Source organism: Zosterops lateralis (genome assembly GCF_965231275.1).
Source record: "Zosterops lateralis genome assembly, chromosome: 1".
Classification (NCBI taxonomy): domain Eukaryota; kingdom Metazoa; phylum Chordata; class Aves; order Passeriformes; family Zosteropidae; genus Zosterops; species Zosterops lateralis.
The window spans coordinates 70,303,502-70,326,260 of NC_139762.1; the positions used below are offsets into that span (position 1 = coordinate 70,303,502).

A 22,759-nucleotide genomic window follows, 5' to 3' on the forward strand; every position below is an offset into this window, starting at 1 on the left:
TTGACCAGCAAAGGGCAAGGAGGCTGGTGAGGGTTTGGAGCCATATCCCGTGAGGAGTTGCTGAGGGAGCTGGGGGTGTTCGGGCTGGAGAAAAGGAGCTCAGGGGTGACCCCATCACTCCCAGAGCCGCCTGAAGGAGGGACAGCCGGGCAGGGGGGGGACACGCCTCCTCTCCCAGGTAACAGGAGAGGACTCAGCCTCAGCCTGTGCCAGGTGAGGTTCAGGCTGGACATCAGGAGTAATTTCTTCACTGAAAGAGTGATTAGACATTTGAATGAGCTGCCCAGGGAGGTGGCGGACTAAGGTATTTAAGGAAAGCCTGGACGCGGCACTCGGTGCCACGGTATTGTTCACACGGCGGTGTTGGAGCACAGACTGCACTTGGAGCTCTCAGAGATCGCTGGGTCACTTCCAGCCGAACGGGCTCTGTGATTTTGTGACTCCGCGCTCACCTTTCCCGGTGAGGGCAGGCGGCCCGGGGCGGGGCAGGGCCGGGCAGGGCGGGCGGGAGGCGGCCGGGCCGGAGGGCGGTGCGGGAGGCGCTGCGGGCGGGCCGAGCTGGGCGCTCCCTCAGGTGAGGGCCGGGGGTCGCGGGCCTGGGCCGGGGCCCGGGGGAGCGGGCGGGGGGTGGGAGCGAAGGCTCTCGGCGGGAGTGCCCGCTGTCCCCCCGCTGTCCCCCCGCTGTCCCCCGCTGTCCCCCGCTGTCCCCTCGGTGTCCCCTCGCTGTCCCATTGCTGTCCCCCCCCGTCCCGGGCCCAGCGGCCACGGCAGGGCCGCCCCGGGCCCACGGGGCTCTGGGGCCGCTGCGGCACCGGGACCTTTCCCTGCGGAATGGCTCCTGCCCTCGGGGACAGGCGCTGGCTCTTTCCCGCTTGGATGTAAACAAACAAACATTAATTTATTCCTTTATGTTATGTTTTATATGTTTATATTTATTTAGTTTATAACACCCAAAGGAGATGGAGGGAGGCTATCAGGCCTTGATCAGTCCAGATTAAACCAGCTGCAGGCGCTTCTGTTGGGGGGTTGTGGTGAAGGCAAACGAGTCCAGAGATTGGTGTTCGAAACCTGTGCTTCCCTGTTTTACAGGTTTGGGCTTAATCGTATCGCACTTGAAAAAATAAAGACACTTTCAGCAGATAACAACGTGGTAGTATTTAGTACAGAATTATCAGGGCATAGCTTCTTGGCAGCTGATTTTCAGCCCGGCACGGCTTTGCCCGTACCCAATGTTTATGCAAATCGTAGGTGACGCTTGCTACTGGTGCTGTTCACACCCACGGGTGTCCTCTAGAACCTCCCGGGACAAAGGGCACAGCCTGCTCTTCCAGACTCCCCTGTGCCACTGGCAGCTGCTGGCACACTCCTGCAGTGCACTGGCACTTGCTGGGCTTAATGCTCTACCCGAGACACAGCATTGCAGAAGACAAGATTCAGTTCTTGGTGGACACGATCCCTTGTCCTGGCAGCAAAAGCAGGAGAATCAGAGAAGACCTAGTAAATAAGCTAAGTGCAATAAATGTCAAGTATAGGAACATTGCATTTACTTGATGAAAAGGAAGAAGAAAACCTTCTCGCTTTAATGAAGTTACTTTGTAGTTTAAAGGGTTTTACTTCCTTCACTTCTTAAAGAAGTCTGTGCTAATTTTGAATCAGCATGAAATGAGAGTGGGTGCTGGTCAATGAATAACTTTAAGTGGAGCAATAAAATGAACTGGTTTTGTTTCTCTGGCCCAGGAAGTTATTTTAGAAGGAGAGAATACCTCTGAGAAACAAGATGTCTCATGCCGGGAGTCGATACCAAGATAAGCAATACAGGCACCATGAGAACCATAGATCTGACAGATACAAGGAAGACAGAAGAGCAAGAAAACCATACCCATACAATGCAAGGTACGTCTTTATTTCCTCAGAGAAATAGATCACGGCAGGTCTATAATGTCTACCTTCTCTTTGCTTCTAAATAGGCTTAATTTACATTAGTAAAGAAAGCTTTTTCTCAGCCTTGAAAGCGTGAGCATACTGCATTTGGAACAGGGAGCTATTTTACACTTAGAAATTTAACCTTTTTTCTTTGTTTGAGCTTGAGATTGGACAGAAAGATAGCCTGTGTAGCACAGGCAGAGATGTGAATTTCCTGGGATAATCTGAGTCAGGTTGGGTGACAAGTAGGTGAAGTCTGACCATGAGTCTTAGTACAGTTCCTGGAGATGCTGGTCAGCAGGTGACATAAAGCTGTGGCTTGCCAAATATACACTGCTCAAATATGAATGTTGCATGACTGAGACCAGCACAGAGACTTGGTGGGCTCTCAGGTTGCTCTAGTTCAGCTGTGGACATGTTCCTGTTAATCTGAAATAAAATTACTTTCAGTAGTCGCTGTCAATAGAGGAGTGGTTGTTGAAGTGTCTAAGGCTTTTGGCAGCACTTGAGAGTGGATCAGCCCCTATCACCACAATGAACAGATCAACTAATGGGTTTTCAGTGCCAAATAAACTCTTAGGATATTACACTTCTCCTTCCAACCTGGCCAGGCTGCAGCACGCTAGACGTGAGCTAAGGCTGTTTTCCTTTCAGGTCATGCCAGTGCATGGCTGCACCGTAGGAAAGAGGCCTGTGGATCAAAACACTACTGGCAAATTGGCCATGGCAGCAAGAGTGTTCATCTCTGCCATTTAGACTCTGGGGAGGTGATTGTAGGGGAATTTAAGAATAGAGGCAAACAGGAGGGGAGAGGAGATAAATATAATGAAGATTATTGAAAAGCTGAAATACTGAAGTACTCCCTGATAATATGCATTTTAGCAAGGAAAACAGGATGACAGTAAAAGGAGGAAAGAAGAGCACTGTGTGGACTATAAGGAATACTTATGGCTAAGTATAAAACACTTGGGTAGCAGTAAAACTTACATTGTGAAAAGAGCTAGTGAATTTGTCTTTTGTCTCTCTTAAATTATGAAAAATCGAAGAGAAATGGGAACAAAGACCAGCCTAAGAATTGTCCTCAGAGGCTGAATGCCTGTCCTTTAGCAAAAGCAGAGATTGTCAGGCAATATAGTTACCTTGAACATATTAGAAGTGAGAGCAGCTAATGCCAGTAACATATTAATAGCACAGTGGAGAGAAAAAAAACAACAAAAGGGTGGGAGGTTTGCTGTGGGCTTTTTTTGTCTTTCATGTGTAACATAATATAAGCAATGTGTGACAGGCTAGCTGTAAATTAAACCACCACTTTTTAATAAAGCACTTCTCTGGATTTCTTGGGTTTGCTGTTAGTTTTATATGTTTGGACTCATAGATGGAAAATTGATGGATGGACCATAAAGGTTCACAGACATCCCTGTATCCACCAGAGATTAGAGGAAGGGAAGCTGCAGTTGCAAATCTTTAACAGCCATGAAGATAATTCTGAGTCAAGTCAAGCATCTGGGGGCCATCAGACCCCACTAAAACTAATAGAAAAACTTTTCTGTCAGTTGTTTTGAAGGAGTTTGGCTTAACCTAACAGCATTTCCTCTGCTTGGTTCTCATGGAGTTCTCATGGGTTTTGGTGAAAACTCTGGCTGATTGATCAGAAGACCACCAGACCCTGTAATGAAATACATGGGAAGAATTTTGTGGAAGCTGCACTTTGGATGCCTAATACTTTCATTCCTGATGAACTAGACTTTCTAGCCAGAGCATTTCTCTTTCCAAATGCATTTCTGTCTGAAACTCCTACAGCAACTTTCCTCCCACTGCTGAGGAGAATTACCTAGAATGGTAAAATCCTCAAGGAAAACAGCAGCAAAGGTGGCCAGAACAGGCCATAGTGAGGAAAAAAGGCATCTAAAAAAAGGATTTCTTTTTTCCAAAATGTACTCTGTTGCTGAACATTCGAGGGGGTTGGTTTGATTTTTTTGTCTTGTTTTGTTTTCTGGCAAGTAACAGGAAACAATAGAGAGAAGCAGCTGCATCAGAAGTACCAAAGGGATTGCTTTCAAGTTACTGGAAGTCTTATAAATCACACAGCTTATTTAATTTATGTGACACAGCTGCACAGGATGCTTTGGTAGTTGCACAAGACACAGGACAGAGGTCAGAAAAATCAGAAATGTTTCAGCCAAATAGAGCTGTTGGCAGCTAAACACGGAGATGTTAGCAGTGGTCTTGTTATTGAATGTCTTAATTAAAATGTAAAAACTACAAAGAACATGATTTAATGTGGATGAACGAGATAATATTGAGTCTGGAATTGGATGAAGATAAACCTTAGTGAAATGCAATGATACTAGGAGACAAAACTGCAGTTGAAAATGCTGATCTGTGGATAAGAAATTCAAGATAAAAAAGGAATACAAAGAAGACTTTTAAAAATAGTAATGCAGAATGAGACTTAGAATGCTCTTTAATAACAAACTCATCCAGATGTACCTTGAAAAAGACAAGCTCCAATTCTTCTTCAAATAAGGGAGAAAATTTCAATTAGACCAAACACAAAAAAATTGCATCCAGTGTTTCTTTTAACTTGAGTGTTAGCTCAGTTTAAAGGGAAAATTGCACTTTTCCTCTAAAATAACCTAAATCTCACCAACTTTAAAAATCATCAGGCTTCAGATATAGAGCTGTATGTCATTGCAGAAAACTGGACCATTATATCAACAAAGAGACTAACTGGAGACAGGAGAAACTGATTTTTTTTGCATAGAAGGGTTGATTTTAGGTTCTTCTTCAAATATCCTCAAGGACCTAAAATTTTTGAATAGGTTGTTTTTTCCCTCATTTGTAATCTTTATCCATTTCTTTTAATAGCTTTTATTCTTTTAAAAGGCATCTTTGTGAGAGACACTAGTTGTAAATACAAACTTAACAAAACACTCATGAAATAGTTGTGCTACTTTGCACATTTATTATGCCAAAATCTTCCTCATTTCAATTATCTGCCTGCTAGAGACTAGCTAAATTGTTTGGTTTTCATGAAAAAGCTGTTATTTCCTCTTTCTACCTTTTGCCAGTAAGCTAAACAGTTCAGCCAGCCTACCCAGTGAGTATACTATTTTCCAAAATAAGGACCATTGAATGCAAATATCTTTGTGAACGTGGATTTATGCAAGGTTTTGGGATATTTGCTTTCAAAACAGGCAAGCAAAAAAGGTCAAGATGCCTGTGAAGCAAGTTAATTGCTTCCACTAAGAGGAGCATCTGAAAATTTCTCATGTTCTAATGTTCAGGAGAGACTATGACTAGTTAATAACCATCAGTCATTTACTCCACTGTAGAGATATCCAAGATGGCCAGCACTCAAGGACTTCTACTGTTTATTCTGACCCTTACTATAAAACCTCAGAAGCAGCACAGGAGTACTTTGGCCCACCACCAGAGTTTTATCCTCCCAAGGAAAGCTTCTCAACGAAGTGTTCAAAGGTATGCACAACAAGAGGTATGTGAGACTCTTATTGCCTGCCATCCACCTCTCTCCTTCCAAGGACTTCTCTTGGATTTGTTTTCTGTGTTTAGGAGCACAACAAAGTAAAGCTAGAGGAATATTAAAACAAAAGAAAACAAATGGAAAAAAACCCCACTACAAAAAAAAAAGGCCCACAAGGACTGAGAGAGTTAATGAATGGCATAACTGAGGGTTATGCCATTTTAGACATCCAAAGACCATATTTATACAGATATTTAGATACTTGAAAATGCATCTCTGGAATATGCATCCAGAGCACGAGAGTGGGTCGTGTGTGTAATCAGCCAGTTTGTACAACAAGAGTTAACCTTTGGGATTTAGGAATAAAATAGACGTTTGCATCTGTGAGCAATTTAGAGATGGTTGTTGAAGGTTTGATGCTACTTTATTTCTGAATCATTCTTCTCACACTTTTTATCAATTCTGGATTTACTCCAGTTATCACTCATACGTCTTTATAAAGCATCATTGCAGGAGACTTTTTTTTTTTTTTCTGGACATGAATCAATTAAACAGGTTTGGAGAAATAACTTGGGTTTTTCTTAGGTAGAAAGCAACTGCAACAAGGACATAAATGAGCCTTAATGTGGGGGAAAATCAGCCTTGGTAAACTCATTCCTGTTAACTGAAAAAAAGAAGTTGTTAAAATATTTATTACCCCTTCAAAGTTTTCCCGCTTTCAGGGCACTGATCATTCTCACCTTGTCTGAAGGAAAGCTCCACTGCAGTCTGAGCTGAACTTGCATGTAGGTGCAAAGTCTTTGGCTGATGTCTATAAATAGACTTTCAGTGTCCTCCTGCAGAGAGAAAAGTGAAGAGATTAGCGGTTGGAAGTAAATTAAAGCACATAATGTTAGATTATTTCTTCACTCCATGTAGGAAAGTTAAGTAGCACAATCACTTTGCTCTTAATATTTCTCTGTATATGAATATGTGAACAATTTAAAGAGTGAGATAAACTATTTTGTCTTAAAAATATGTTCTGTGAATTAGTATGAAGTTTGTTTTTTATACTCTGATGTAACTGCAACCATTAGTAAAGATTTAATGACATAGAGCCATACTGATACTTTATCCATGATAAAATTTTATCATCAGTTTCTTCTACAACCATACTGAATTATTTTAAATTGTCTGAAAAGCTGCAGAAAACTCCATGTGCTATTTTATCAGAGCTTCAGAAAAATCAAGTAGCAAGTTAGTTTTAGTTTTCAGTTTTACTGGTTGTTTAGACTTATGGACAACTTAATGTGAATTTCTGGTTTGGTTTTTTTTTCCCTGCATTTGCTTTTCATTATTTCAGTGCATCAAACATCATTAAGAGTTTTTAAATGTCCTAGTTTTGGATGCATCAGATGACAATGATGATTTTACTCCCACCCCTCCCCCAGGTATTGCTCACTGTTTTCCAAAAATTTGATGTCTGAGCATGCAGTGGAGGAGGAAAAAGAGAGCAAGCAGAAAAGAAACCCTTTTATTGGCAACCTTATTTTAAATAATGAAAATATATTGAAGGTTGATTATGAGAATGCTACTCCTGTGTTTAGTTTTTGGAAGTACCAAGATTTAGCAGACTTTACTAGAATTGTTTTGCAGAATTCTGTATTCCCTCCAGTCATGGTAGATGCTGTAAATGAACTACATGAATTGTTTACTAAGGAGTCAGTAGATGGGAGCTGCAACACTTTAGAGCATGAAAAGTTCCTGTAAATACTTCTTAACCATCTCTTTCTTTTGCCAGTGATTTATCAGCACTCTGGTGAAATTCCCCCTTCCCAATCACCATAATTTTAAAATAAACTAGACTCAAAGAAGTCTGGGAAATCAAGTGATGAAACACAATCTTTTCCAAAGCAACAACTGAAATGTGAACCTTAGTTTCTGTGGTCCACTGAGTAGTTGAGCTTTGGGTTTTTTTTTTCTTTTGCCTGGAACACCTAGATTATGTTCTTTATGCATTTTGAGCAGTTTAACAAACTAGAGAGGAATTCTATACAACCAGAGCTCTGAAAAGTATTTGCTTTGCCAAGATAGTGCTCCCTTCATCCATGTTTTTTTACCAGCTCTATCCCAAAAAATTAAAGCTGAATTTGAGAAATAAGGAGCTGGTGGTTTTTTAGGGATCCTTTCAACATCTTAGGACACTTCAGGACGTCATTCTCCTCTTTGTTATTCCTCCCTTCCCTCCCTATCCCTGCCGCCTTTTTCTTCCCCCTACATTAAGACAGTAAACCCAGCCCTCACATAATGGAAGAAACAACTGATACTGACCCCTTTTGCTGGTAGGAACATTGGATACCATCTAAGAAACTTCAATACATTCTGCTCTTTTTTAATCCTTTCATCTTGAAAACAGAAGGGGGAAAAAAGGTTTGTTAAAACATTGTATGAGAGATACCTATTCAAAGACATTCAGGTGGAATCACATGGATAGATAGCAGTGCTGAATCATATGAGGCACTTCATCACTCTTCCTCCCAAACAATGGACTAAAGTACAATCTTAGGAGCACCATCAAAGTTTGGACCAGGAGAGAGTAAGCTTTCTTCTGGAAAACACTCCAGACTTTGGATTGGTGGAATTTCCTGAACTGGAAGACTGCACTCACATCTGTTGTGTTTAATACCTCTTTAATACAGACCTATCAAATTTGTTTAATTCTCTGCTGAGTCGCTTTTTAAAATGTTTGACCTTCACATTACCATGAGATAAGGAGTTTCAGAGTTTCACTTGAAGTACTACTGTTTCGTTCCTTAAAATATTTTAAAGAAGGTGTTTCTGATGATAATCTTATATATTCAGCATCTCCATGAGATTTATGGTTTTAGAGTGAAGTCTTCTCTTTTTCCCTATGCCCCTATTGCTTCTTCCCAAATTGAACAATAGCCAGTTTTGATCAGTTTTCCAGTCTTAAACCTTTTCCAGATCCACCACACCTTTTTGAGATAAGCTGACCAGAAGTGCAGTAAAAATTCCAGATAAATTCCCGAAAGAATCAGACATCTGCCTAAAGGCTCTGATTCTGTAATCCTAGTCTAATGCTTCCCACCTTTTGTATAGTGTTTGACTATCAGTGAACACTGAGCTGATGTCTTCAAAGAAAGCTACCTGAAATGGAAAATGCTTTGCCTAGAGCCCTTCTGTGTGCTCTGTTGACAGGGGGATTGTTGTTTGTGGGTATTTCTATACAACCGTAAAGTGGAGGTTGCTTATGAAACTCTGATTTCATTAATTTCTCATTCAAGAGCGTGAGCTCTTAGCAGCCTACCAATTTTACTGTTGGCAGGCATGAAGAAACTTTTATGATTATGATGATGATGATGATAATTATTATTATTAAATCAGACTTCACCATCTCAGTTTTCAATCTTTTCAATTCATTAGTCTGTGCATCTACCGTAGTATTTTGGTATGTAGTTTTGAGCTGAACTTGTTTGGAACCTCCCCTTACAGGTCTTTGGGCCATATTGCAGAGCAGACCCAGAGTGCACAAACCATATTTTCTTTGGATAAAACCAAATGAGAGGGTGAGCTGTAACTACTAGCAGGCACTCTGCCCTTTGAACCAAACTAGGGCCAGAATGAAGGACTTCTCTCTCCCCAGAAAATGCCTGTCCTGTAGCCCCTGTGTCTTCAACTCCACCAGCTTGACTCTGCACATCCTCTCCCACTGCACTGCCAACATGGGCATACTGGTGAGGGGCAACACAAACCACAGATTACTCCCTTAACTATAGTTGCCTGAAAACTGGCTGTTTCCTTTTTATTAGCCTTTGACCACTGTTAACCAGTGAGAGGATTGTTTATCTCACAGGAGCTTATGTCATTTAAGAGCCCTACCTTTCTTCATGTATCTGCTGATTCTTTGAAGTGACTCCTTTATAACAGCTCTTGACTATTCCCTGCTCTGCTGTCTTTGTATCTAGTTTCTATATGTTGGGTTATTTTCTGTAGGAAAGCTACACTTGTGGGCCTGCAGATTACAGATCAAAAAACAGTAGAAACAGAAGTCTGCCACCTTCTGTTTCTGCAGTAGTGAAGGAGATTTAGGGAACAGCTTATAGACTGGTGTCAAACTGCCTAGAGGCACTGTATAATTTATGGGAATTTGAAATAAACTGTTTGTGATAAAGACAAACCTTCCATTAACTAAGGAACTGCTGCTTGCAACAGCCATTTCTTACTGCTTACACACAATATATTACACGTCATTTAAGGCAGCACATGTTGAAAACAAGAGGAGTTTTTTGACCTGGGGATTCTTAGAGTTGAAATTCTGTCAGAAGGAAGCAATCATTTTGCTTTTCACAGTGCAGGTAAAACTTCTGTAGTTCTCTCTTCTGTGTAGAAAACCTAAATTAGTGATCATTTTGCCTTTCAAATAACCCTCCTAGATATATTTGAAAATATAACCAGATTCAGTGCTTTTGCTTTTGTTTAGCAGACAGAATGAAAAAAGTGTTCAAAGCTGGCTGCCATCCTTCACCTCAGGGAGAGGAAGATCTGAGTTGAACCCAAGAGTGAATTGCTGATCATAAATTGATAATGGTCTCTGATATTTGGTCACTTGACCTTAAAAACTTTTAATTTTCTTTCTATTATATATGCTGGTGTGAAAGAGGTGGAGCAATGCAATTCTTGGATAATGCCTCCTGTAGTTTTGCCTAAATAGTGAAGGTAAACTAAGTTTCTCCCACCTTTGGTCAGTATGTGACTCAGAAAATTACCTGTGCCTTCTGTAGAATTGTACTGTGCTGGTCATGATTCCTGAGCAAATGACTTTTTTTGTTTTGGGTTTTTTTTATTTTTCAACCCATTTGGCATGTAAGGGAGACAACACTGAAAAGGTTACAAAACAGTTTGTGGCAGAGCAACTATAATTGAATCCCTGTTCTTTGCTGCTATGAATACAGCTTTGCGCCTTGAATAGTGTCAGATTTCTTAAGCATATTGTAGGCACTTCCAAACAATCATGCCTTTAGCCTACATTCTAACATCCACAATTGTTAAAACCTTCAGACCAATTTCCTCTCAGAAAAAGACAGCATTATGGTTTGTAACAACATGAAAAGTCTCCAATTTCAAGCACAGCCAGGAGGAAATATCAACTGAATTTATTTGGAGGAGGAAATAGAATTAGGGAGTAACAATGACTTTCTCCAGGATACATTCATGCACTAACAAGCCGGCATTAATTCAAATGTAAACATCTATAAGCTTTTGTTTTTACAAAACACAGTCGGTTTTTTTCCCCCTATAGCTATGCATGCTGGGAAACACTCACAGACTAGAAAAGAATACCGAGATGAAAAGTTAGCCAAGACACAGGGTTCACACTAATAAGGACTCGCTTTGAGTTATGCCATTGTTCTCAGCCATAATACTGCTGTTGTTTCTTTGCTGTGTTATGCTGTGATACTGTTCCTCTTGGAATCACACATTGGAGCAGGAGGGGAAAAACATTTTGCGGAGCACTTGCATCCCTTTCAGTGCTGCAGAGATATTGGGGGAGAATCGTGGTCTGCAAGAGGCATTGGACTGAAGTAAAAAAATCTCCTGTAGCTTCAGGTATGCACATTCAGAAACACAGAAACATTAAATGTGCATAGTGCAGGTAAATCTGTGTGTGAAAACAAGCATTTGATGATTACATTCAGCACGTTGTATCTTTTGTTAATGCAGGACACCGACATTCCTGTGGGGGCACCCAACAGGATTAGAAACGGTTGTTTTGTAGTCACCATCTTCACGTTTTGCCCTCACAGTGTGCTGTGCTTAGTTCCTTTAAATTGTCCCCAAAGCTGCTGCACACTGTTCCTGTGGCAGTTAATTTCCATGTATCCATAAATTCCATATATTCCTGCCTAGGAAGGGAGCACTAGGGCCCCCTATAGTCTCACTGTAATTAGACGGCTTCCCCTTCTGTCTGTTACAAAGTATATTTTAAATATAGTGTGCCTAACAGACTGAAATTGCCATCAAGGTTTTTAATCTTGTAATTGTGAAGACAGATGATCTTAATAGTTGGGAATTGGCTGGAGCTGTGCAGATTAAAATAATCCCAGTTATTCAAAATGCTTAATTAAAGTAGCAGAGTAACAAGATAGAGCGACAGAGCTGCAGGTAACCTTTATTCCTGTTCTGATGGTAAAGTATTTAATTTGGAGCTCAGTCTTCTTTGCTGTGAAATACAAACAGCCTTGAGCAGTTGGCTCTATAAAAACACACAGGGGAGCTACACTACTTGCAGATGCCAAATCCTACCTTTAGCAAACTGTTGCCTTGCCAACACACAGGACTTCACTCTGCCCACGTTTTCATATTAAATTATTTTCATCCACCTTTTGGCATTGTGCTAACATGTACATAATTGTTTTTAGAGAAGGGAGAACTGCCACTGAGAAGACTCACTAAAGTTGGCGGGGGAAGATACTGCCAAAGTTGCTGTTAGGTGTACGTTAGACTCTAGTCCATGTTTCCCATACTGGCAAATCTTAGGTTTGCTTGCTGCCATTACAGAAGAAGAGTTACACCATCTTTCCTGTAAAAGAACCAGGTTTGTCTTCCCCACATCTGACCCAAATTATGTGAACAAAGGGAAACTCTTTAAAAAGTGGCTCTCAAAGCCAGTTGATACTGCAGACAGACTATCTATTGAATGTAGCTCTATTTCTTGAGCAGGTGATCCTAGCTCTCTTTAAGGAGAAAAATCCACCCAGACAGGAATGTTGCTCACCAGGTGTGACAACCCACAATTGATAAAGTGAATGAGAAGCTCGAGTTCACAGGTGCCTCCAAGCTGACCCACCTTAAGCCAGGCTATGATTACTTAAAGAGCAATAACACCCCAATCTTTGTACTTTCTAAAGGTGGCTCAGTTTCAGTTCAAACTGAGGGAGTGTCCATGGAAAGTTGGCATACGGAACAAGAGCGTTTCATTGTTTTCTGAACTCTTTAAAAAAAAACTCCTGCAAACTGGTTTCAATACCAAGACACTTGTTTACTGCTTGAAAGAACTATTGGTACATTAAAAAAAAAGGATAAGAAAGGCCATTTCCTGAAATCTAGAATGCAAGGTGACTATACAGAAACCTACCAGTGCTACAAATAGAATACAGCCTTTAACAGTTGTTAAATTTAAGCACTACTGTCAAATACTACAGTTAAATGCAAGATCTTTTGCTTCCCACCCTCTCCAAAATTAGGAAAGATGACTCATGCTCAATTAGCAGGAGAGAAATCAAGAACATTCTAGAAGTGATGCTTTAAAGAACTACTGGGTACAAGTAAACCATAGCTGTTGTTCCCAGGCAAGGGCTGGGTTGTATTGAAACTGTGTCTTACATTGCTGGGAAAATATGGGGATAGAGGATGATGCAGTAATTCCACAATTTAAATCCACCCTTTCCTGTGAAAATTGGACAGCACTGTTTAGAGGATGGGAGGGTATTAAGCAGAAAGAATAGAGCAGGTGGGATAGTTGTTCTTTAAGGGAAGAGGATACACAGAACAAACAGGATAATACATTTGGATCTGAGCACTCTGTGAATGCAAGATTTCTCTGAGTCATTAAAACCAAGGCTGGTCATCCTTTGAGATTTCCTAACAGAGTGATTATCTTGACTAAAGAGAGACAACTTATTAAAAGGTAAAAATAAAGGTTTTTTTTCTAGAGCACATAAATCATTTCATTTTCCCAGTTTTAAACTATTTTTTCAGTGGTTTCCAGTAAGACGGATATCTCAAACAAGCATAAGTGTGTTGGGCACATCCGTGCAATTTAAATGCAGTTGGCTCTGAGCATGTGCATCCCTTGGGTCCTCTGAAAAGCCAAGATTTTGTTGGTGTTACATTGCCTAATTCTTGTGTTTTAGGGTTGGGTTGTGTTTTTTTCTGCCTTTGATTTTAGCCTGACTAAGTGAAAGCTAAATCCCACCACTGGCTGAAGAACACAGAGACCTGCAAAAATAGTAGTGGTGTGGGGGTTTGGGGGGCTTTTTCTTTGTTTATGACAAAGCTGTGTATTGCCTTTACTCTGCTTTAGTGAAGCTGGTTAAATTCTTGTTACTGATTGCAGTGAGATCTTGCTTTCTACATAAAGGGAATAATACTGTTAGGAAGGTATTAAAATATCTTTGCATCCAGATTTTATATTTTTGATCTCTTGCAACTGTTGTCTTCATTTCTTTTCTCTTGTTCAGTTCTCCTCTGTTTTGGTTTCTCCCCATTTCTATCCCATTTTGTCTCCTTCCAGAAGCAGAACCAAATCTTGCTTTGCTTTGACATTTTCTTCCCTTCTCCTTATCTTTTTCCTCCTGCCACCAACTCAGTTTAACAGAGAGGTGACTAAAGCTGCATTGAGCTGTGCCTTCAGTCTCTGGGGAACACCAAACCTGCACTGGCAAGAGATGTTCTCCATTTGATGTCCTTTTCAGGACTGACTGCTGCTTTTGTAAGTCACTCTGCATGGTCAAAATACTTGTCTGTTCCTTTTTGGGGGGTAAGAAAATTAAATAAAAAGAAAGATTACCTCTGAAAGGAAGAAAGCTACACAGACAGGGGTGGGGGGAAGAACCAAATGACAACTTGCAGTGAAAAAGACTTAGAGAATTATTTTTCATATGTGTTGTAGCTTCTAACTCCTCTCTTCCCTTCTCCTGGAGCGACCCCTAATGGGATGTGGCATGGGCACTACTGACCTGTGTGTCACCAGCCCTGTCACTGGGATCCAGGTGTCCGAGAGTGGCAGCCACACACCCCCAGGGCTGCCCCTGGGTGCTGCTGGTCCCAGTGGTATCTGGTCTGCAAAGGATGCAGAGGGAGAAGGTAGGCCAAAATGGAGAATGGCAGACAGAATATTCTGGAAGTACACAGTGGTGTTCACTGAAGAAGAGGGGGAATATACAAAAAGAGACAGGAGGAGGAGTCCATGTGCATTCAACGGAGGAAGAAGATTACTCCTATCCCAGATAAAGTGGAGGGAGACACTTTGAAGGCCTTTTCCATTAGTATGGCCCTCATGGGGTCAGGCAAATTCAACAGAAAGAGCCAGAAGTGTCTGTCCTGCAAATTAATTGATGGCAGCTGCAGAAACAAAGGAACAAACAAGAATTGACCATTTTACTTTATGTACATGTGTATACACACGCCACGACCCCCACACCTGAACATCAGAGCTGTCCTGTCACAGTGCCTTGGATGGAAATTCCTCTTTACAGCTTCTGACACAAGACTTGAGTGCACAGCTGAGTTACTGGGTACCACACATTCAGCCACAGTGTGGTTTTATGAAGCAGAGCACGTAGATTTAACAGCTTACCTCACCTGAGAAGAGGAGTTTCTGGTCCTTCTCTTGTCCAGGCTGTTATTGCCCTTGCTAAACTCATGCCAACATCATTGCTCATCAGATAGGCTGTGAGTCACCTCAAGTTGCTCAAAGTTGCAGAAAAAAAACCCAGCAGCACAAAAGCAGAGTTAAATAGTTTCCTTCTATTTTAATTTATTTGAACAACTCTTAGAAGGGTCTAATGTGTAGTTAACAGAGAAAAGTAGGGACTGCTCAGCTAAGAGTGGGAGCTGTTAAAATCAGCTGCCTGTGGGTCTGTACCCTTAACCAGTCTACCTGTCATCTTTGCTGGATGGTCAAGCCCACCATTTGACAGAAGATAAAACCATTTTTCAATGGGTTGATACCATGGAAATAGCCCAGCAAGGAAAAGAAAAGGAAAGAAAAAGTGAATAGTAAATAAATAGTATAAATTTGCTATATTGGTGGTTATAGAAGGAAGCATACACACAGCAAAAGACAACTGCATTCAGGCAAAATTAACAAGTATTGTACAGTGAAGGTTTTGATTTTATGGAACAAATGAAACAATTCTCTGAAAAGCTCTGGCAACACCCACTTCTAGATTGCAGCCATTCTCCACACCTTCAGTGCTGAAAAGTGGTGCAAGAAAGAAGCATGGGAAAGGAAAAAGCAATCCAGGAGCCCTGACAGGAGTTCTGTGACTTGTTCAGATGGAGAGGGTCAGTTCCTAAAGCCAGCTGTTGACTGTGCTGATTTTAATACAAATGAGTATCATTTTAGGTAAATCCAAAGATGTTGAATGTGAGAAATGAAAAAAAAAACTAAACCAATTGAATTTTGAGCTGTTCAGACCTCCAGTCATTTTACACTTAAATCTTGCAATGCATTCATTGTTGCATGGGATTAGGGAATTATTGTAGAGATAAGCAACTTCCCCATAGGAAGACCTTTTGGTTTCTGGAGGTATAACTCCAAGGTGACATGGCTAACTGGCCTGTGAAAGCAGAAATGGCAGCACAGACTCAAAAGCGTGGCTTGTAACTCAATCCTTTCCACCAGCAGCACACTGCTTGACACAGGTCACTGCTGGGATGTGTGTGGCCATACCTTGGCAGAGCTAAGATTCAAAACTGAACTTCGATTCTTTACTTCTCAAATCTGTGCCTGTCCTCTTTATACTAGTAGGATTTAGTGTCAGTTTGTAACTATCACAGATTAAGGCTGCACAAGGCTTTTGGGGTTCCTGGGTTGGAAAATACTGTAAGGCTTAATATTTCCATCAAAGCCCTGATGACTATACAAGATTTTAGGCACTTCCACTAATTGTCTGCTATGTTCATAAACCCAGCTGGCTGTCATCATAGACCTGTAATTCATTCTACATACTGCTTATCATTTTAGAATTGTCTTTAATACAGGAGGCTTTGTTCTTGCACTTTCTTTAAAAAAAGCCAAGTTAATCCAAATGATACAAGTGACTGGTGGAGTAGCTTCTGCTGAACCTCTCTCCATTGTTTAGCCACTCTTAATCAGTTCTACAGCAGGCATTTGTTACAACTGTGCAGGTACATACAAAACCTGTCCAACCTGAATGCCCTGTCTATGGAAAATTTTCAGGCATGCCATTAAAGCATCTACTGGTGCAGTTAAAAGTACAGTAGACCTGCACTGATCACATTTGTCATCCCATTATCAGTCAGCTCAGCAAAGTTAAAGGGTGACATACAGAATGTGTGTGACCACATAGAAAGTTTTGGAGCAGCATCATTAGGGATTGGAGTCAGTTATAAATGTGGGGAGGTTAGCAGCAGGCAATGACTACTTTGAGAACAGAAAATCGCCTTTTCCAAAGCTCAGCAAGGTGATGTAGAGGAAAAGTTGATGCTCAGCAGGTCAGAGGGCCTCAGTACACAGAGGAAAAGGAAATTCTGAAGTCAGCAGCTGACTGATCATGAATTCCCAGCTACCAAGTAGCCAAACAAAATTTATGTTTCCCTTAATCAAATGGTCTTTCCTCCATGTAGACTTGTAAGAACTGTTTCCTGCTGGAGCATCTATAAAATCAATAGCCAGCCTTTAAAAAGGGAAAACTTCTGCATCCAACACTGTCACACTGTTTAAGGGCCCTGAGGATCTAAGTTGGAAGGCAAACTCAACCAAACAGACCAAAAAACCCCACCTGACTGAGTTCCAGTTAATGCTCTGTACAGCTACTACTCTTTCAAAACACTGAGCAATTCTAGTAAAGTGATGACTCTTTACCTATTAAAAATGATGAGTCTTTTGGCTGCATTGTTTGAATTTGGTACAAGGAGTTCCAAATCCTAACTCCAGGGCCAAAAGTTAAATTTCTCTTTACGTTTAGCTTCACGAATACCTACTTTGAAATATCTGAAGCCTCCTGAAGAGATTTGGTAACCAGCACAGTTATTGCCCTGCTTCACAAAAATGATTGTGCAGAAGGGTCAAAGAAAAGGCTGTCATGCAGAAATCAGCATCACCTCTGAAGAACATATACACAGAACTGCTCACTTGGTTCCTCTTGAACAAAGGGAACAGTTTTGTCTGCTCTAACACTACCTTCCTGTGCAGAGCAAGTGGCGGCAGGAAAGGATTCTTAGCCCTGTGTGGAGAGAGTAAGAAGGGACAGAATGGGAATATCTGATAATCCTTCATTGTGGCTGTCACTGGCTTTCTTTGGTTAGAAGCATCTGGCAACACAAGACAGAAATTTGTTTAATTCTCTTGTGTTCCTGCTTCAGCCTTTCCTTTTCAAGCCTATACAGCCTTGACAACAACTGAGCCATTGCTCAAGAGGGAAATGCTGTGTGGATCAGCCCTAGCAGCATAAAATGAAAGTCTGTGTGCAAACCACAGATCCTGCCCCACTTTAAAGACAAATATAGGACCACTGTGTCGAGCATCTTACATTCTTGGCTGTCAGACAGCAGTGGAATAATAAGATTTACAATTCTGTAATTAACTTCAGAACTTTGGAGCAACACGCCTGGCACGCTAAGGGTTTTCATTTCCCCAACAGGCAACTCTAGCTGTGCTACGCTTCAACATCCGTCATGTTTACTAATCTTAGTCTGACCCCTAGTGAGCTGTCACAGAATAATCGGATTTATCAAACATGAGGCAGCTTCCTGAGAGGCAGCAACCACAAAAATAAGTAATTTCTCCCCTTTTCAGTTCTGGGTTTTGTTTGCATTTTTTCCCTTAAAAATACTTGGTTACTATTACTTGGTAGCCTACTGTAAGAAAAAGTGAAGAGTCAACTCAGAACTTGTAAGGCTTTCTTCTGAAGGTCAGGGTGTGAAAGAGCACACATGACCTAGTATCAAATTAACTTTTTTCTGCATATAAGGTGGGGTTTGCATCCTTCCCCTCCTTCTTTGTTGTTTTTTTTTTTTTTTTTTTTTTTTTTTGTGCAATCAGAAACTGCTTCTTCAGAGTTATGAGGGATTTATGTCTCTGAAGGAGATGAAGTGCAAGTTGCATCTGGTTAGATAGTAAGTTTAAATTAAGAAATACCTTCACAAAAAAAAAAAAAAGGCATAAGTTAAAGCAATAAACATGTTTTGAAGGACCTAAATAACTTGCACGATTTTTCAAGCTGTTAGAAGCTTCTAGGTTTTTGTCAGCTTCAACCTCAGCATTTTGTTCATACTGGATATTTCTTGCTCAGTGTGTTTATGCCAAGTAGTTACAGGCCAAAATATAATCACTGTGCGCTTGCCTTGGCAGTAACACAAGCACTGTAAAATTTTTATGGATTTTTTTTCACTGCATGAAGATCCATCTATCAAGCACACTGACAAATTAAAAAAAGTAATTTGCCCAACATCCAAAATGTACCCGTGAGAGTTCAGGCGTCTCTTTTTTTTTTTTCCAAGTACTTTTCTGTAGCTGTAGCCAAGAGGAATATCTCAGTATTAGTACTCTCTGTCTATGGTTTTGGTGTACTTCTGTCACTCACAGTTTGCGCAAGATGTGGTTTTCATACCTATTCCCATCTTTCTGCCCCTTCCAGGCATTTTGAAGTTTGTGGAAATCACGGTTAACCTCCTGGTGCTGATTTGCGTGGGCGCTTCCCAAGCCTCCGTTGCAGGCTTCACATCGTCCCTTGGAGGCCTCGGATCCTTTAACCTGAATTGGGCCTACAGCCCCTTTGAGGGCACGGAGCTGCAGGAGGTGAGGGAGCTGGACATGCAGTTCACCCAGATGAGAGCCCCTTGCGTGTATGGCGGAGTGGCCTTCAGCCTGACAGCAGCCACGCTCACCCTTGTCTTCCTTGTCGTGGGGGCAAAGCCCATCCAGCAGCTCCGGACAGGGCTGCTGGTAGGGGAATGTGCCTTCAGCCTGCTGGCCAGCCTGGTGTACCTGGTGGCCGTGGGGCTCTACCTGCACTTTGTCACGCAGGTGAACGCCACCGAGGTGTGCAAGAGGCGTGAGCGGCTCTACGCGCGCCGCGGCTACACCTCCATGAACTGCGCCGTCCAGGGCGGCGACGCGGCCGTCGGCCTCTTCGGGGTCGTCGCTTCCTGCCTGTACTTTGCCAGCTTTGTGGTCTGCATCCTTGCTATCCGCACCGTCCGGGCCTTCCAGAGGCACGCAGCCAAGGCTCAGCACAGCCTCAAGGGCAACGTTGGAGACAGAAGTGTCAGAAACCACCACGCCGTGCACAGGACCTCTGAAAGCTCCCACAATGTCCAGGCTCTCGCCACATTAGTGTGAAATCAGCTCTGGGGTTGTGCCAGAGAACTGAGGCTTCAGCAAAGGATGGACACTGGCAAACAGGCAACCAGCCCACAGTGTATTTTCCTACATGGTCCTGAACTGTGTGTTGAATCACTGATTATAACCGTGCTGCTCCAACATGACGTAATAAAATCGACATTGAGTGACTATTTTAACAAGGATTTTTGCATCGGTCTCTCAAGCTGGACTCCTGCATTTAAAATATGTTTGATTGTAATGTTTTCATCCTGCACAGAGCAAATTCAAACAGCAGTGGGCTTTTAACAGGTTACAGCTGCATTGCTGCCAAACTTGTGCTAACAACCACTTCCTTTCCTCTTCTGTGACATAGGGAATTGAACACACAGCTAGGATGGACAGCTTTCAACAGATCCTGTGCCTGTTGTGTGCCTGCTCCTTTATCCTACAGTGCTTACAAAGCAAAGAACACCCGAGTGCCTCTGAGAATCGTATCCAAAGTTACACTTGTGACCTTTTTTGCCTGGGCTAGTGAAGCGTTTTATCTTTTGAGTCACGGGGGTTGACACATGCCGATCATGTGCTCCCTGAGGAATGCCGCTGGGGGAACTAGCTGCAATGTCAAAGGCAGCATTCAGGGTCCTTATCCAGTTTCCTACTACATTTTCCCATCTCACTGAGCACAGATCAGAACCTGAGAGGCATCACACTGGTCAGGTATCAGCTTAGTAAAGATACTATTTGTTTCTGTAAGCACCTAAAGAAGGTTTGGCTTGCCGACTCCACAGCCACTGGTGGGCAGAGCCTGAATGGGAACTTGCTGCCTGCCCTGGGAATGCTGTAACAATGACAGAAAGTACGCATATCCTTCCAATATCTAAACAGGCAAAGCATGAGTGAACAGCAGATAATTGTATGCCCCAGGGTTGAGAAAATAAATTTTAGAGAACATCTTTCAAGAGTTCTTTGTTTGAGGCAGATGAAATAGATCACTGGTCTTCAAAGATGAGGGAGTGAGAAGAAGAAAAGGCTGTTCTTGAAGTGCATAAGATCTGTCAGGTTGAGAGGAGGGGCAGCTCTGGCCATTTTCATTCTTTTCAGTTTTGTCTGGCTCACAGTCATTGCCCAGATGAAGCCTTTTTGAACCACAGTAGAGCTTATTTACTGTATACTTCATACATACACATATGTATAGACACACAGGGAGAGATCTCAAAGGATTGTGTTTGAGGCCAAACAAGAAAATGTTATGGTTCTGATTAGAAGTGATTACATGAGCCTGTACAATAAGTATCATTTACATAATTCCTTAAACATCTCTTTAACACTTTGAACACCAACAAGCTCCATAGCATTATTATGCTTATGGAGAGACAGGAATAGAGTTTTCCCAAACTTGCTATGACTCACAATTGTCATAGAATCAGGAAATTAGGATTTTGATTTCTAGCTCTTTGCCAAAGCCCAGACCTTCTTTGGTGTGCTGTATTGAGCTGCAAAGTCTGTTCCAGGGATGTCTGGGCATGCAGCTAAAGCCACAGCTGACCACTTGTTGGGCATCTCTGCCTGCACTCCTGTTCAGTGCTACCTCTACACCTTGCACAGTTTGAAAGCAGGCTTAGTTACACAGTGACACACTGTTATTAACTTATGCAAACAACAAAAAGCAGCACCTTGAAGTGACAAATTCAAAAGATTAGAAAATGTTGCAGGTAAGAATGCATAAATTTAAATCAGTCCTTAAATACATGCACAATATGAATTCTAATCTCAGGGCTTCTTACTCTGTCTCATTCATTTTTGGATGCTTGCCTGTCATCGCTATGTAAAAGCAACAATCTTCTTGGGAACATCGATTTGGGGGCGTTTTTTTGCTTGTCTCTTTTTTCCCCTGTGTCTGGTAAAGGCCTCATTTGCTGCAAGGTAATTCAGTCTTTAGAAAATGGTGCACAGAGCTCCACTGTGGACTGTTGCTGTAGTGTCCCTCCCTTGGACACCTGAGTCCCTCACAGTCTGTTCATTTTGGGTCCCTTTCCTGTTAGCAGGAGAAATTTTATGTGTTTTACATGGAGAGTCAAAAAGTAGGTGCTGAATACAGGTCAGTCCCAGTCACATTGTCTCAGCTCCTCACCCAGTGGCCTCCCTGCACTCATCATCCCCTCATGTTTCTAACTTTTACAGCCTCAAGTTTATTCCTTATAACAAAACTAATTCTACTCTCTTTTAATTTAAAATGGTTCCCCTTTGTCCTGTCACTACAGGCTCTAGTAAAAAAATCTCTCTCCACATTTATCAGACCCCCCAATATATATTTTTATATATTGAAAACTAAAAGGGTCTTCCCAGAACCTTCTTTTCTTCAGGCTGAACAACCCCAACTCTCAGTCTGTCTTCACAGCCAGCTGCCCTGGTCATTGTCCTGGCCCTCCTATGGACTCACCCCAGCAGGTCCATGTCCTTTCTGTGCTGGGACCCCCAATCTGGATGCAGCACTCTGGGTGGGGTCTCACCAGAGCAGAGCAGAGGGCAGAATGCCCCCCTTCACCCTGCTGGGCATGCTGCTTTTGGTACAGCCCAGGTTGAGATTTGCTTTCCGGGCTGCAGGAGCACACTGCCAGTTCAAATCCATTTTTTCATGCATCATTTTTTATCCCCCCTATCCTTCTCCACAGGGCTGCTCCTGATCCCTTCACCACCCAGTGTACCAATATCTGTACTGATATTGGTGATTGTCCCAACCCAGGTACAGGACATTGCACTTGGCCTTGTTTGAACTTTGTGAGGTTCACATTGGCCCACTCCTTAGGGCTGGAGACCCTGACAGGTGGCTGTGGATGGCATCTCTTCCCTCAAGCATTCCAGCTGTCAGCTTGGTGTCATCAACAAACATACCGAGGTCCTGCAACACTGCAAGCAGAGGGACCCCAAAGAAAGCCACAGCCAGTGATTGACAGTTTCTTGAAAGTTTTGTGCCTTGAATTAGTTTCCTTCCCCGACACCATGAAAAAAAGTTTATTAGGAAATAATTGTGCAGAGGAAATAAACAGTGCTGTTTCCTCCACTCACCTTCACAGAGGGAAGTGGAGGAGAGGAGAGGGGAAAATCTCTCAGAAATAGTTCTCAGAGGACTAAGGCAGGAAAGCAGAAGCTTTCTTACCTGTTGGGGTGAAGGACAACCCAAATACATCAGAGCAATCCAAACCACTCTGCTTTCCAACTGTAACAACACCATGCTTGATGTCCTCTAGAAGACATGAAAGTCTTGACTGTGTGAGCTTGGA

General features: G+C 42.1%; 1 protein-coding gene across 7 annotated transcripts; it reads left to right on the forward strand.

Annotated features, from left to right (window-relative positions):
• Positions 1-88: 88 nt before the first annotated feature.
• Positions 89-21,182, forward strand: LOC310917230 (MARVEL domain-containing protein 3-like). Of its 7 annotated transcripts, none has more exons than XM_083875312.1 (4): positions 89-304; positions 1,738-1,893; positions 5,259-5,419; positions 18,793-21,176. In XM_083875312.1, exons 2-4 carry the CDS (start codon positions 1,778-1,780, stop codon positions 19,494-19,496), a joined length of 981 nt encoding a protein of 326 aa, XP_083731438.1. In that variant the 5' UTR covers positions 89-304; positions 1,738-1,777; the 3' UTR covers positions 19,497-21,176. The 7 variants fall into 7 exon arrangements, with proteins under 7 accessions (XP_083731438.1, XP_083731441.1, XP_083731440.1 ...); XM_083875315.1 differs by lacking the exons at positions 89-304; positions 5,259-5,419 and adding exons at positions 314-460; positions 941-1,089 and having other exon boundaries at positions 18,793-21,182; XM_083875310.1 differs by lacking the exon at positions 89-304 and adding an exon at positions 325-460.
• Positions 21,183-22,759: the final 1,577 nt, after the last annotated feature.

Excerpts from the sequence above, each read along its gene's own strand:
- LOC310917230 (XM_083875312.1), top strand. The coding sequence starts at position 1,778 with ATGTCTCATGCCGGGAGTCGATACCAAGATAAGCAATACAGGCACCAT. Across the intron at positions 1,894-5,258 it reads CCATACCCATACAATGCAAG|AGATATCCAAGATGGCCAGC; the intron begins GTACGTCTTTAT and ends ACTCCACTGTAG. Across the intron at positions 5,420-18,792 it reads AAAGGTATGCACAACAAGAG|GCATTTTGAAGTTTGTGGAA; the intron begins GTATGTGAGACT and ends TGCCCCTTCCAG.